Source organism: Diachasma alloeum, unplaced genomic scaffold (genome assembly GCF_001412515.2).
Source record: "Diachasma alloeum isolate Michigan unplaced genomic scaffold, Dall2.0 Dall_scaffold_00284, whole genome shotgun sequence".
NCBI classification, from domain to species: Eukaryota; Metazoa; Arthropoda; class Insecta; order Hymenoptera; family Braconidae; genus Diachasma; species Diachasma alloeum.
The window spans coordinates 532,018-548,511 of NW_021680423.1; the positions used below are offsets into that span (position 1 = coordinate 532,018).

The 16,494-nt window shown below is 35.3% G+C and overlaps 1 protein-coding gene across 1 annotated transcript in view; it reads right to left on the minus strand.

Annotated features, from left to right (window-relative positions):
• Positions 1-16,494, minus strand: part of LOC107038461 — a 93,503-nt gene that overhangs the window by 39,787 nt on the left and 37,222 nt on the right. Inside the window, exons 3-4 of the mRNA XM_015257556.1 lie at positions 12,027-12,211; positions 3,076-3,314 (exon numbers count right to left, since the gene is read on the minus strand). Of these exons, the coding sequence (XP_015113042.1) occupies positions 3,076-3,314; positions 12,027-12,211 (424 nt within the window). The remainder of the gene's footprint in view (positions 1-3,075; positions 3,315-12,026; positions 12,212-16,494) is intronic.

Below are 16,494 nucleotides of genomic sequence, written 5' to 3' on the forward strand. Positions count from 1 at the left end.
AACAAATATTGATGACCGAAGGTCATATTTAGCTTCTGGGAGAGGGTTTCTCAACATTTTTAAAGACGAGTGCAGAGATATATATCATCCCTTCCTCGCGATTCGAGCAATTGCAGGTACTCAAACATAAAACTTGACTCCATGAAGGTTCGAAAATTGCGAAAATGGTCCAATCAAATAATAAAAGCAAATTTTCTGCTCCAATGGTTCTAATAATATTAGCAATAGGAGATTTATCTCTGGGATTTTCTCTTCTATGATTTTCTCCAGTAGTCCGCACGAGGTCCGGACAGTTTTATCGTTAGAATTTACATTTTTGATAGTGCTGAATTTGAATCCGCAGTCGATTTTCAACAATTTAATTTAATTGTTTAAGGATTAATATCATGGAAACAGTGGTAAATAGGGGGAAAAGTAGTAAGACAAAAGATGTGTATTTTTACATGTCAAACATTTTTTGGTCGAAACTTTTTTCCCCAATTATGATAGATTGAAAGTTATCTGAGGTAGGAGTGCTTTAGTCCTTACGCGAGGTGTTGACTTATCGACACGCTCCGATACGTTTAACGGCAAAATCCATGAAAATACAGAGAAATTATTTGAATGAACAAAGGTTCGCCATTAAATTTGACATATAATAAGGTTTTTGGCATTTGTCCTCACACTGAGTAATTAATAAGATATTAACAGTTTTATACTGTATGATGGGGTTAATTACCAATAAAATTTTTGTTCATTAGAGTATCGCGAGTAAACGGTTAGAGATATGGGGAAAATTCTGCATCCAAAGGAATTCCATTTGATATTTCGTCTTTTTTCATATCGCCATTATTTACAGATACAACCCGCTACAGTATAATATGAATAAACTCCTATTGAGTCGTTGAGTGTAACGAGAGAAAATGAATACAAAAAGTCCCAAAAAAATCACTGATCATTAATCATTTTTTCCATGAATTCTAACTATGATGAGTAAGAAATTGATCCCTCAATTTTTTTTCTTTAATTATTTTTTTAAACAATAGTTTCTCGTTTGACTAGTGTTTCGACATAAAACGCCATTTCAGGCACGTAGAAACATAAACTATTTATTACAAAATCCTGACACTGACGATAATTTTCATATTAGGCAGAGAATTTTTATTTATTTTTTAATGATTTTTCGACATTTTTTCTAGATTTTTATCTTTTCCCTAACCTGGAAAAGTTCATTTTCTCATTAAAAACTCGGTGTTATTTTTGCACTTCTAGATTTATTATTATTTACAAGACTGCCGATTGAGCACAAACTCAACCAAAATATTTCTATTCATATTAACTTCCGTTTCGACTTTCTTTCCGCTTTTAGTCTTCAAAATTCAAGGCATGTTTACATTACTTCAAGTGCGAGCGCGAGCGGTCCACGCGCTTACCGCAGGCGCCAATGAAATTCAATGTCGAAACCCGCGCTATCTCTCCGTGAATAATGGAAATATGAAAAAAGAGAGAAGACCAAATCTACGTATTTTAAATGGAGAAACAAATTTCGATGCGAAAATTTTCTCCGTATCACTAACCGTTCACTCGCGGAACTGTAATAAACAAAAGCGTTGTTGGTAACTGGCCACATCATGTGGGGAAAATGTCATAAAACTAATTGTATGTAAAATTTAATGGTGAGCATTTTTTTCGAACCAATTTTCTCTATCTCCACCGAGTCGGGTAAACGCACCACCCACTTCGTTCCTACCACCGATAGATGAAGGGTTCTGGGGATAAGTCTTTATCTATCATAGTTAGAGGAAAAAGTTGAAACAAAAAATGTGTATTTTATTATTATTATTATTATTATTATTATTTATTGCTGCACAAAGGTACAAAGCCCCATAGCAGGGGGAAAGCTATACATGAATTTTTAAAATTAAAAATATTCAGTGGTTCGTGAGGCGGTACATAGGTCTGTGTTTCAATATATTAATCTAGTACACAAAAGAAAGAGACCTATTTCTACTAAAGGATTCGCTAGTTGGTATTAAACATTTCTATAATTTCAAATGGAATGATCAGATGGCCGATCCAACGAGAGTCGCAAACATTACATGTAGAAAACATTCAGTATGGTTTAAAGTGGAAGATAAATGACTCGAGGACTGATCCCCATCAAATGCGCGTCTTAATGTTATACATTTGAGGAAGAACTTATACCCACTCTTTATCTCAGTTAAAATGTGTATTTTCAGGTATCAAAAATTTTTTGTTTGAAAAATTTATCCCCCTGAAATTATGTAGTTTTGCCAATAACACATTTTTCAGCAAGAAAATTGTAGTTTCCTGTTGAAATTATCACTTGTTCGATGGAAATTATAAGTGTTTATTGGACAAAGATAGGCACTACTCAATAACATTCACTTGATAAAACCGGAGGCTCATATAATTCTTTGTAGAACGAATGTATTTACCCGAAAGACATATAAATGTCTCACGAGAATAATTACTACTACGAAAATCATCTTGTTCGGTTGGAAACATTCTTTTTTGTCTACAATTAAATTGATTGAGCATGATAAAATATTTCTTCAGGGAAGCATATAATTTTTCGGCAGAACTAATTTTTTCTCTCAGTGTACCTTCCACCGTTTCCGTGATATCATCGCTATTACAATTAAATTATTATAAACAAACAGACCTGACCACAACGTGTGCAAGCTCACTTCGGATTCGGATTCAGCACCATCAAAAACGTAAATTCCAATAATAAAATTTACTGGACCTGGTAGTCCATACTGAAACAGGGCTAGTGTATGAACTACAGCGAAGTATCTAGGTAATAAAAAACGGTAAATTGCAGTCCATAAAATGCGCGATTTTATCTTTTGCAATTTGTTTAAAACGTTCAACAAAAATCTTTGTAAAAAAACCTTAATCACTCTTCATGTTTCCCGCATTTCTTGAGTCTTCTTTTTTCTTTTCTGAATGCACAAGGCCAACTGTTGTTCCACAATTTTACTTCAATATGAAAAAAGAGCTGAAATATCTGGGACAGTATAACCGACTTTCCCCCCAGTAAATATAAAATGCAATTGGACCAGGACATACCTAGTTTAGCCCGCAATTCAGCAGCGAGTGACTCGTATATCGTTGCAGTTTGTGGTGGTATGTGCCGGTGTTCACCACTACCCTCTGATGATTCAGATTCACGTGTACTCCTGCCATCGCTACCCAAATTACTACGGACTCGGGTGTCTGTGGCGTTGACCTTCGTCGAATTATCCGAGTGTGTGGCAAGGGCTTTTAATTGGCCACCCAGAAGTTCGGCGGTTTCTACTGAATCACATCTGCAATCAAAAATTCAGAATTAGGCCGACAGTAACCTTGACATTTATTTCATAAAAACATGAAATGTTCGAAGGAGTTGAGAAAACGAAGTCCCACGCCAAGTTTTATGACATTTCGGAATATTTTCGAGATGGAAAGGATTGGAGAAATTTAAAAAGATTTTTTTTAGTTTTATTGACTATAAGAAAAGATTTTCTGCCATTTCCGTCGGCGTATTCTGTTCGTTTAATAATTATGGAATTATCTCGATATTTGCATAATTTTTTTGAAATTTCTGGATCAATATCTCTGGGCTTTTTTGTCAAGCAAATGAATTGTGAAGAAACGATTTCAGAAAATCCTTGAGAAAATTTTCACAAAAAATTTTTTTAATCATTCCTCCCTGAATCAACCATTACCCAAGATACTTAAGCGATAAAACCATGAATCACTTCAACTTGAACTATTATCCATTTCCATGTTAAATAATTGTCTAATTTACGTAGCATAAAGAAGAAGAATAATCAACCAGTTCATGCAATCATGAATTTCCTTAAATAAAGAATAGATTTATTAAGAAACTTGAATATCTTCCAATCTGACATTCGATTAAGACCTTCACATCTTCATCGTTATAATGATATAAACCTGATGAACTTTTTAAAGTCCTTTGCAACTGCCTATCCGTTTTGCAATTATTTCGGAATTTCCAAAACAATCTGTTGGCCATTTTCGAACTACTAAATCTACTGTTGCGACAAAAAATTTTCATGTCGGCGCACTCTCTGCACGTGTGGCACAAAAAAATCCTTTTTGATAATTTTCAAAAAACTGTTTTCTTGGCACAAGTAAGACTTGTTTGAAAATTCTGTCGTTTTTCTCTGAGTGCACCTTCCCGGTGGTCAATTTTCGGAAAATTGAGTAATGAAGTGGCTAAAGTGATTCCAAAATATTTGAAATTTTGTCAGATTATAGGTCTTAATGAGGACTAACTCCGTGCAAAATTTCAGCCCGATCGATCTAATAATTTTTGGAAAAAAAGCGATTAGTTTTTAAATCGTTTTCCGCAAATATCTTCAAAACTAGGGGACCGATTTAGATTTTTTTTTTGCTTTCAAAATGTCCATTTCCATGCATTCTATCTAAATATATAAAAACATATGAACCGTTCATGCAAAGTTTTCGAGATATTCTCGTTCTCCTGTTTTTTCATTAAAAAAACGTAATCACGCTAGCTTGTGCAAAAATCGAGATGTCAACTTGAAATTTAAATAGAAAATATATATACCCGTTCATACGAAGTATTTGAAACATTGGAATTTTTATAGTACCCATGGAGGTGGCACTAAACATCTGAAATTTTTGCTGCTATTTAGTGTTGTACAGCTATAAACTTTTGTAATGCTTCAGACCACACGGAAAAAATTATTTGGTGGATTTCACCAACTAGTTGTTGAAAAAAATGAATTACCAGCCAGTTGGTGAATTTCAACAGCTGTCATATGCTCGCTGTCTCCTGCTTGTTTCTCTTCTTCTTTATCAAGCAATCATACTACACAAACTATTCCTTGCAAAAATTCTAAAAAAAACATGACGAAAAGGCTATATGAGGAATATCGTCATGATTTCTCCGAGTACCAACCATTACCATGACACTTCAACAATAAGACAATAAATCAATTCAATTTAAGCTATGCCCTCTTTCCATGTTGAATAATCACCTTATTTACCTAGCATAAAGAAGGAGAATAATCGAACCTTAAAGTTTATGTAATCATTAATTTCCCCAAATAAAGAACCTATTTCATAAGACCCTGAAATATCCCCCCAATCTGACATTCGACTGATACCTTCACCTCTTCCTTTACGGAAATTTACATGACATAAACCTGATAAACTCCTTAAATCCCTTTGAATCTCGCCTACCTCTGACTACAATAACTGAACAGAACCATATGGTCATGTGCCTCATACATAATTTACAACTCCAAGTCTCTAAGCACCTGAATAAGACGATAAAATGTGAATGGTTCGATTCTCTTGCAATAAGAGGCTCAATTTCCTCATTTTCAAAGCAACCATCTCTCTCGCCAGTCTTTTCTTAGCCGCAAGTAACCATAAGAAGCCATATATAGAATCCTTCAAAGTAATACACCGGTTCTATTGCCCTGGCACATTAACTGCCAAGTGGTAGCTCAACAACGTGTGAGAAAATTGTGTATAGTGGTACTTGTTCACTCAGCAATGAGCCCCATGAATGCACCCAGGAACGCCGCTCTATCCATTATTTTCATCCCCCCCCCCACTCCTAGGCCCTTGTTACTCCTCAAATTATGGAAATCACATGGATATGCATTGGGCATCACCAGCATCACGCGCCAGTACCGTTACAATCGTGCAAAATCGTTAATTAAGGAGATAGGCGAGGTCATGTAAACGAACGACCCCAAACAAGAGAGAAAGATCTTACGATGAACTGGTTGGCCTTGTTGTATCACGAATTACTACACGCATGTGAGAAGAATGAAAAAATACTCTCACACTCGATACTCAGGGGCTTCATTGTGCTCGTGGGGTACCAATAAGAATTTCGACTTTATTCAGATTCCATTCAGTTCCTTTATTTTTCGGATTCCCAAGGCTGTTTTGGTTGTCTCTTAGATGATAATTGGGGCAAAAGGTCGTATGAACGAGTTTCTGGACTTATCTCGCATCATGAAGGCTAGTCTGTGTGGTGTAAATCTGGATGTTTCGAGACCCTTTTTCATTTATTACAAATTTTTGCCTGTACCGGATATGTTAGCAGCAAAAGATTTATGGATGGAAGGAAGCCTATCTGATAGTAACGCCTGAAGAACTCCTTCCCAAAATCCAAATATGACCTTTTTCTCATGAACAGTTTTGGTCTACGGAAAAAGGGAAACGTAACATTCATGAGATTTTCGAGAAAATCATGAAAACGGAATGAATAGTCTTATGTTAGGAAAATTGTCTTGATATCTCAGGAATTTTACTGTTTCCTTTTTCTGTGAACTAACGTCGCATGAGATAGGCAGATCTGCTTTGGGACTTTGTTACAAGATTGCTACAATATCATTATCATTATTTTATTTAAGGATTCATTTCTTGTTTGAAATGATTATTGTTTTCATTTCTTATTTCTTGATTATTGCACAGCCGAAAATAAAAACTACTATTACTTGCTTTGCATAACACGAACATTTTCCGGGAGCAAAATATATATGGGAGTATCTAGTAAGAAGTAGAACACTATTTTTTGGAACTACGACATCTATTTTTGCGATTAAAAGAATCCGTTGCGGCACAATCTTAGCATGTTTGGTATGAAACGATCCTTTTTTTTATTGTTATTTTACATCGCTTCGACTCGGTTGAGTATATTGCGATGATGATCAAGACTTTAAAATGGTTAGATCTCACCATTCTGCCCGACCGGGATTTGAACTCGGAACCTTGCGCACGTGAGGCAACGACTTTAGTCACTGTGTCAGGCCGTCGGGCAAACAATCCTTTTTTGATAATTTTTAAAAAACTATTTTTTCAGCACACGTAAGACTTATGTCTGAGAATTCTGTCGTTTTTCTCTCAGTATGGATTATAAACTATTTTAGCGCAAACGTTTGCATTCAAACCTCTTATTCCTAGAATAATCGCATAATTTTTTAGGGAAATGGTGAAACAAAATGATTCAATTGTGGAATTAACGGGAGAAAAGGAAATTTTTCGTCGTTTTTTCGTGATTTTCATTTTTAAAAATATTGATATAAATAAATGTCCTGTAATGGATATATTTCAAAGTACCAATTGATATACCCGTGCTTTGATAACTTTCCTAGCATTATGATTTTGCAGAGTCTGATGAAGCTAAAATAATTAGCGAAACGTTGCTTTTTTCACAATCTAATCAGAGTTGTAATTAATTTCCAACATCTCTTGACCATTTATATTGTTCAAAAATTCATCCTCAAGTCCAGTCCACTTATCTATTTTGGGCACTTTGCCACGAAATTAACGAAGATATCGCGTTTGATGCGAAATGCTCTACCACTTCCACTACCGAAAGCCACCTGACTCAACAATCTCTTGGGTAATTACATTTTTTTGATTATGAAATGTAATAAATAGACCCATTAAATTTATTTCGCACCAGCTCTCACGTCGTAATTGTTTCATGAATTGTAACTCTGTTGAACTTCAATTTTTTTCTGTTCTCTCCACTGTTTGAATTTTTTTCATTCATAAATAGTTTCGCTCCAACAATTAGCCTCAATTAAAGAAGTTCCTGGATAAAGTCAGACGTAACAACGTTTAATTCTCTGACATCTTTTTTTCTCATTCCATGTTTTTCATCTCATCCCATGTGTGTTGGATTTCTTTATATCGGGTTTCAAGTCGCCAACAATTCACTGTAACTTTATTTTCTATTCATTTTCTTTCAAAATGAAAGCATTGTAATCATCCGATTTTCTCATTTTCTAATTTTGACTGAAATGATGCAGAATGGTCTGAAACTGAAAAATACGGAGTTAGCGACCATGCCTGTATGTGAAGACGTCACCGCCACCTTCTCGGTGATCAATTTTTAGAAAATCGAGTAATTAAGTGGATAAAGTAATTCCAAACAATCTGAAATTTTGTCAGATTATTATTCTCAATGTGGACTAACTCTAGTTTTCTTAAAATTCTTGTACGCACGATAACTGTGGAAAAAATGAAGATAACAAGTTGGAATTTGGTATGATTATAGCTTTTATAATATTGAAGATTGTTATTTTGGATGGACTCAATCGGTCAAACGATTCCTGAGATATTCAATCTATTGTGTAAATTTATTTCATTAAACGGAAATCTTCTTATCGATACATCGCCTGTCACAAGGAGAGGGAATTGCTACGGATCCGGTTGGAAGCTTACTACCAATAGAATTGGTAGAAATGAAAAAAAAAACAAACAGGGGTACGAGCCAATCCGACAGAAGGCATGTGATCGTTACTCTTTGCGTCATCAGTCTCTTTCTTTTTTATATTTTTACCAATTCCATTGATAGCAAACTTCCGAAAGGATCCGTAGCAATTCCCTATCCTTGTGACAGGCATACAACCGTAACCACAGGAAAATATTGAACTTTTTAATGAAAAAAATTTATACAAAAGGTTAAATATCTCCGAAACTACGCGGCCGGTTGCGCCTATCCCAAAAAACCAACCTTCAGTATTGTAAGAGCTATAATCATAGCAAATTTCAAATTGCTATTCCCATTTTTCACAAGCTATCGTGGGTACAAGTATAAAAAAAATTAAAAAACGAAAAAACACAAATATTTCGAAAACTTCGTATGAACGGAAATATATATTTTGATTGATCCAGATAGTGGCTACCAAGGCGAAGGTATTTTGAAGAAAAAAATTGAAATATCCGTCAAGTAGTTCACGAGATATTTGTAGAAATATATTTACACGAAAGGTTGCATATCTCAGGAACTGCTTGGCCGATTGCGCCCATCCAAAATACCAACCTTTAGTATTATAAGAGCTAGAACCATACCAAATTTCAACTTGCTAGCTCCTTTTTCTCTCAAGTCATCGTGCGTACACGATTTTTCATAAAAAACGGAAAAACGGTAATATCTCCAAACTGTGCATTCAAGAGTCTATATATTCTGATTGACCTGCATTGAGGCCATCGAGACGAGTATTTTGAAAACAGAATTTCAAATCGGTGTAGTAGTTTTTGAGATATTGAGGAAAAACGCAATTTAAACAAGTTATTATATCTCAGGAACTACTGGACCGATCGGGCTAAAACAGCGCACCAAAGTTGAGTTCAATAATAGCTACAATTAGCCACAATTTCAGATTTTTATCTGCAAATGTCATCGTATTTATATTGAATTTTCTAAAAATTAATCACCAAAAACCCAAGTTGTCGGATACATACATGCAGTCACGGCCCTAAAAACGCCATCTCTTCACGTTTCATAACATTCTACACCATTTGCACTCAAAAATAGAAAATCGAAAAATCGGTCAAAAACAAGGCTTCCATTCGGAAACAAAAGACTAATAACGCAGAAGATAACGGTTACATGCCTCCTGTCGGATAGGCTCCAACTCCCGCTTGTTTTTTTCGCGAATGTAGTCTATGCACATATTTCCACACTTACTACAATTTAAAATTGCGGTAATCAGTGAGAAAATTTGGATTTAGAACAGCAACCAACTTTACCATTGTACTCCACGTATCGTTGCATTTTTACATTAGTCCCTCGGATCCCAGTATTACTCAATTCTAGTTTAATGAATTCTCTGTTACTGTACCATGTTATCTACCATTGTATTCACCTGGCTGTATCCTGTCGCAAAAATTTCATTTCACTAGATTCAACGGTCAAATGATTCTACATAAAGAAATTATGTTTATGTACTCGACGACCTCGAGTGGCCTTTCTAACTCTCCAACCATCAATTCCATATTAATTCCCATCGAATGCAAGTGATCATTAACAAATAGAAAACTACTTTCAGTTTCATCCAATATATTAGCTTTATTGATGAAGAAATTACTTTCACAATATTTTTCATCGATTATCATACTCTTTCTTTCTCTGTAAAGATTTGAATTATGAGAAAATGAATCAAATGTAATGGTTTCACCTTTATTGGCGTAAAATCACTGCAGTTAGTCTCTTTAATTTCATTTCCGTGAACTCAACGATCAGGTCACTTTCAATTAATTGAACGTTTAATGAACAATGGAACGATGGAAATAGTTACGCCGAAATTATCTGCTGTTGGAAGATTTTCATGCCATTAAAATTACTCGTTTTAAATACATTTCGATAATTAACAAATTTTATTCCCAAAATTATAACACAAATCTAATGGGGAACTAGGATTATTTCATTTTTACGAACCTGATATCTTGTAATGGATTACTCCTAATGGAATTTCTGGTAATCCAACGCTAGAATGAGAAAATCAAGTAGTTGAGTGGCAACTGCTGTCCAACTCCATATATCTATCTCTTGTTAATTATACAATTATCTCAATAGTTATCGATTTCAAGAGAAAGTACTGAGAGATTTAGTAGTTGCGAATTTCTTGAGGTCCTTTTCACCTTCTGTTCGGAAATCATTAATTTACCAGATATTCGCATAATTATCAAAATGATCAAATACGACCTGAACTACGCAATTGCTTCACAGCAGAACTGTATAAAAAATCAATGATAAAAGTGATAATTTAATATTAATAATTTTTCCATACATTTCCTCTAATTTATTTCCTCGAATTCATCGCTCCAACGAAAAAATATAGCTGAGAAATGTTATGTTCGTCTACCTGACATAAATCTCATTGTTGAAATGGAATCATTTCGGCAATGTTTAACTGCAGGAGTTGTCACAGCAAAAAATGTTCCCAACATTTTTTACACAAATCTTTGACTTTTAAGCTATTCATATAAATTACACAATTTTCCGAATCTCACTTGAAAAAGTTTTCTGAATTGAACAAAAAACAGGGATTGAAAATAATGTTATTAAAAGTTACAACATTTGTTCTTGATTTGAAAATAATTTCTCTTGATTTGCTCCACTACATTTTAAAATAGTACGAAAACAAATTCTACCGAATTAAATTTTTTTCATTCCTATTTGCGTATCGGGATGGAATCCCCCTGCATTTTCAATGCCACCATTTGCAACCTTTTATTTTATAGTGTTTTCAAAAAGGAAAAAATGTTCTTAAACCAAGATTATTTTTTAGATTTTTATTTCATACTAGAAGGCTTCGCCCCCTGCTCGCTGCGCTCGTCAACCCCGGGAGGGGGACTTCACCGCCACCCCCCGCTGGCTTTGCTCGCTCCCCCCCCCCCTCCGGTGTGACCGTGAGAGATTGTGGTAGCCATTGATAGGGGTGTCTATATAGGGCCCTAGTATAGGGGAACCCGACCCTCGGCCGACATTGACTTAACTCTGGGCCGACATTGGCTCGACCCTGGCTGAGCGTCGCCTGAATTTTCAGCGACTCCTGAATCTTAACCGTCGCCTGAAATTTTGGCCTTATTTTTTCATTATATAGAGAAAAACTTTCTTTGCACAATAATCTCAGTTCCATAACACCGTAATGTCATCACCTATTCTCTGTAATGTTTCTTTTCAATTCAGTTCTCTATCGATAAGATACAGCTGGGAACTGCTGAAAGAGTCATCTCATTAAACATTTAATCTTAATAGACTTGACAATTATCGTGATAATTATCAAATCTAGCAGAGAACATCAGAAGACAATTTTTATTTTAACTGAAGAAATTTGCAGCAGAAGATATTTCCTCACAGCCTCTCTTCAAATCATTCATTCTGGAGATGATTACATAATCAACGAAACTGTCTCCTCTTAAAAGTCCTGTTCAGGACAGTCAATACTGCCTTACTTTGTACCTGGAAATTGAATGCTCAGATACATCCAAACAATAAAATTATATCACTGGAGTACTGAATAATTTATAACATTCAGTGGTAAACAACTTTTTCTCCCCATTTCTGCCTGACTGCATGAACATTGCGAGTGCCTGTGGTCACAATTTTCAACGGTATTTCTTTTTTGCCACCAGTTGTTTTTACACAGATTTTTTCCGTAATTTCGTTGCCTTTAATACCGTGGGGATATAATGGTGAATGGAAGAGGGAAAAAATTTTATAAGAGGCAAACCTGTAGGCGTGAACGTGAACAGGATTATTGGTAGCTGGGTTGGGAAGAAGAAGCGTGGCGGCGACAACGTCCTCCCGTTGTACAGCAGCAAGAACTGCATGACCTGGCACAAGATGCTTCACCGCAGACCTCGTCGATGCGCCCGGATGAACCGTCTGAATGATCTTGAGTCCCTTGCTGCTTACCTGTTTAAATATTAATGATTGATACATTATTAATGAATTTATTCAACGTGTTGGCGAATGATAAATTCGATTAAGCAGGGAATCACTTAATTCTAAGCAAAGGTTGCTGAAATATTCAACAGAAGCCAGTTCATGGATACTCTCAATGGTTTTTTCATTTGAAGTAGGTTTAAAGTTATTTGAGGTCAAGTTTTAAGAAACTAAATTAAATTATTATCAATTATTGTCATATTAATTTTTCAGAAAGTTAATTGCATTTGTTATTTCAACTCAATTTCGTATGTAATGATGAGGTTATCATACTCAAATACATATTGGGAATGAAAATCTTTATAAATCATGATTTTTATCAATTCTAATCTTTATAAATTTTTATAATTAAAAAGAAGTTATCGTGCGTACAAGATTTTTTATGAAAAACGGAAAAACGACAATATCTCTAAACGGTGTGTTGAAGAGTCTGTATATTCTCATTGACCTACATAGAGGCCATCGAGACGAGTATTTTGAAAAAAAATTGAATCGGTGCAGTAGTTTTTGAGATATTGAGAAGAAACGAAATTTAAACAAGTTGTTATATCTCAGGAACTACTGGACCGATCGGGCTGAAACAGCCCGCCAAAATTGAGCTCAAGAATAGCTACAATGAGCCAAAATTTCAGATTTTTATCTTCAAATTTTACTGTATTTATGTTGAATTTTCTAAAAATTAATCATCAAAAGCTCAAGTTGTCACATACATACATACAGACATGACCCTAAAAACATAATTTCTTCATTTCATAATATTCTAGACCATTTGTAATCAAAATTAGAAAATCGAAAAATCGGTCAAATACAAGGCTTCCATCCGGAGCGAAAAGGAGTAAAGTTCGAGTTAAAAATCTGAAATTTTGTGGAATAATTGGAATCTCTTGCGATCTCATCTGGGCGAAATTTCAGCTCAATCGGTCAAGCTATTTTTGAGAGATAGCAATTCCTCGAAAATCGCTTCGAAATTTTTTTTGCGATATCTCAAAAAACTACGCGACTGAAATGAATTTTTTTGACGTCAAAATCTTCTTTATAATTATATCTATCAAATCAAGTTACAATATCTTCACATAACCAGGGACAAATTGATAATAATTGGGATTTTTCATTTTTTCAATAAAATCGATGTATACACGATTACTCTTGAAAAAATTGAGATAGAAAGTTGAAATTTGGTGTGATTGTAGCTCTCATGATATTACAAGACGGGCTTTTGGGTGGATAAACTCGGATGAGAAGTTTAAAGGATATTCAGCTTTTTGCGAAAAAATGTTTTGCTTAATATCTCCTGAGCTACTGGTCAAATTTAATTGTTTTTCAATATACTCGGCTTGAAGTTCATAAAGTGATGTTCTACACGGAGAGAAATATTCAGTGGTAATACCCTAAGAGCTTCAAGATTATCGGGTATTTTTCGATAGCTTCGTTGCAAACAAATGAGGGTGTCAAGTTTTGCACGTTACAAAATCCCGAACTTGCGCGAGTGATTTTTCTGCAAAACTTGGCACGATGGTTTGTTTGCACACTGAGAAAAAAAATTACTTTTGCCAAGTATATTTACTAAATACAAGAAAATTTGCACATGTCTTATGCAGATATTTGTATAGATTTGTGGCAAGTAAATATACTTGGCAAAAGCAATTTTTTTTCTCAGTGCAGGGGAGCTTGAGAGAAATACTCGATTAATTTTGAATCTCGAGGGGTATTTGTCGGATTATTTTTCCCAATCGGATTTTGGCCAGGCAGAATCCAGTGGACAACATCAGGAGGTAAATTGGGGAAGATTTGAACAAATTATGTTAATAGAATAACCCGATTTCCATAGACTATTAAATATAAGATTCTATCTGAAATGGGCCGAAAAAATGAAGAACTACTGCGAAATATTCAAAAGCTAGGAGGAAATATCAGAAATAACTGTCGGGTAGCCTCAAATACTGCGCTCTGATTGGTCAAAATCCGATTGGGAAAAATGATCAATAAAAATTACGTAAATTTTCCGTAATTCTGGAGCGAAATGTGGTTGTAGAAAATTTTATGGAATTGTCACGAAATTTTTTCAGAGCGTTCCATAATTTTCATCGGAATCTCCTGTGAAAAATTACGATACCGTCACTTCAATTTTCTACGTCGATTCCGTAATCGGTGAGCGAATTGTGAGTTCCGTAATTTTTACTGAACCTTTCTCTCCGTGTATTTTTTTTATCTAAGCGTTGTTCTGACGTACCGTAATACAAGTATAAGTTGGCATAAGAATCGAAAATATTGGGTCCATGGATTTAATCCATCTTGTATCCTCCGTTTTATGAAGATAAAATTCAACCACTATCTTCTGAACAGTAAACGGATTCGATAATCAGAGAAAGATTATTGCAATCTTCATGGTATTGAATCTTCGTGAATTATTTTTGCGTTTTTCTTATCGCTCTCAACTAGGTAAACCGCATGAATATTCATTTTCCCAATGCCAATGGTCAACTTTCTAAATTCACAAATGAGCTTCGTAATTGTTTAATTATAATATCTTAGTAATAAACGATAGAATAAATTATCAGAAGATCTCTTTTGTGGAGACTTTTATGGACTACAGATTTACATTCCCCCTTGCCTTTTGACATTTTCCTTCAAGTTCGTCCACCTCCTAGTTGGCCAATACAGCATTGACTTCATTTCTTCCACGACTATCGATACAATTTCGAGAAATTTCTATGAACCCATTGAGAGGGGATTCCTTTGAGTTCTGAGGGGGCTTGACTTGTCTTCCAGTCAACCAATCAGTCCCCAATACCTCAGACACACCAAACATTCGCGAAGCAATGTTACATGCCAGTTTCTCAATACATATTCTCTTTTTTCCTCTCCTCCCCCTTTTTTACTCTCCGTACCCCGCGGGCATTTGGCGTGTCGCAATATGGCTCGTGACCGATGGATGTCTCAACGATTCATTCGAGAGCCGGTTACCGATTCATTGTGCACCATACGGAATGGAGGTTGAAAAAGGGATCGAAGAAGCCACTGATCAACCGTTAACTCCGGTGGATTATCTTGGAGTGTGTGTTGAAACTAGTTTTTCTTCCCAAAACATTGCCAGACGTGGTTTCAAAGGCACAAGGGTAATGAATAAGCAGGAAACGATTTTTTATCAATGTAGTCAGAAAGGAAACGGTTTATTGTGGATAGCAAAAATGAAAATCAAAAATTGGATAAGTTGCACACTGGTAGAATAAAAATAGTACATTATGTCATCAGGTGATAAAAGTATTATCGGGCGAATGCGACTTTATAATCCGAGCCGAAAGCGAATCACAAAGGTGATAATCATATTCGTCAGATAATACTTTTATCGCCGTGTGACATATAATATTTCTCGGGCCTAGTGACGAAAATGAAATTCCATGGTCAAATTGGGACTGTTTTTGAGTAGGGTGACACTGAATTCAATTGGGAGGGGATCATGAAATTTCAAAATCGTGCTTAAAATCAAAATGATTGAAAATTGAAGATGAGGTCTTCTGATATCTATTGATTTTCATAGAATAACTGAATTGAAATTGACCACACGAGAAAAAAAATATGCCTGCATTGAATATATATGACACTGGAATCAAGTATACGTATAAACCTGAATTAAGAATGAAATATACTTGATTCAAGTCCATTTTATATTCGAATGGGGGATGAGTATTTCAATTCGAGAATGATTCTTTCCAGAATATTGGGGTCAAAAAATTCGGCCCAGAATATAAAAGTAAAAAGAAATGAGTGTCAGGTAATGAAAATCTAAAAATGTCTCTCTATATTATACAAATTCAAATCGACTTCTGGTGATGCAAATTTGGTACTCACAATTAAGACTCCAAAATTAAGGGCCAGAAGTGACGGGTCAAAAGCCAAGGGTTAGACACTAAGGGTCACAAGGGTTATGAGGATCAGAATAAGGGTTCGAGGGTTCCAATGAGGGGTCAGAATAAGATTAAGGGTCGCAAGGGTCAGAATACGAGTGCAAATAAGCGTCATGGGGGTCAAACTAAGGGTCATGTGGGTCATACAGGGGTTGGCGAAAGGAGCGAGCACGGGACGTAGCCCCCTAGTGACATATGGGGGTCATATGGGATTATATGGTGTGACTGGGTCATATGAGGGTGTTCATATTGGGTATCAAATGTAGAATCAAATTTAGAGTGGTTATACTATGGAAGGCGTTGGTTAGAGCCTTGTGAATACGATGATTGTGAAATGCTGATCGTAAA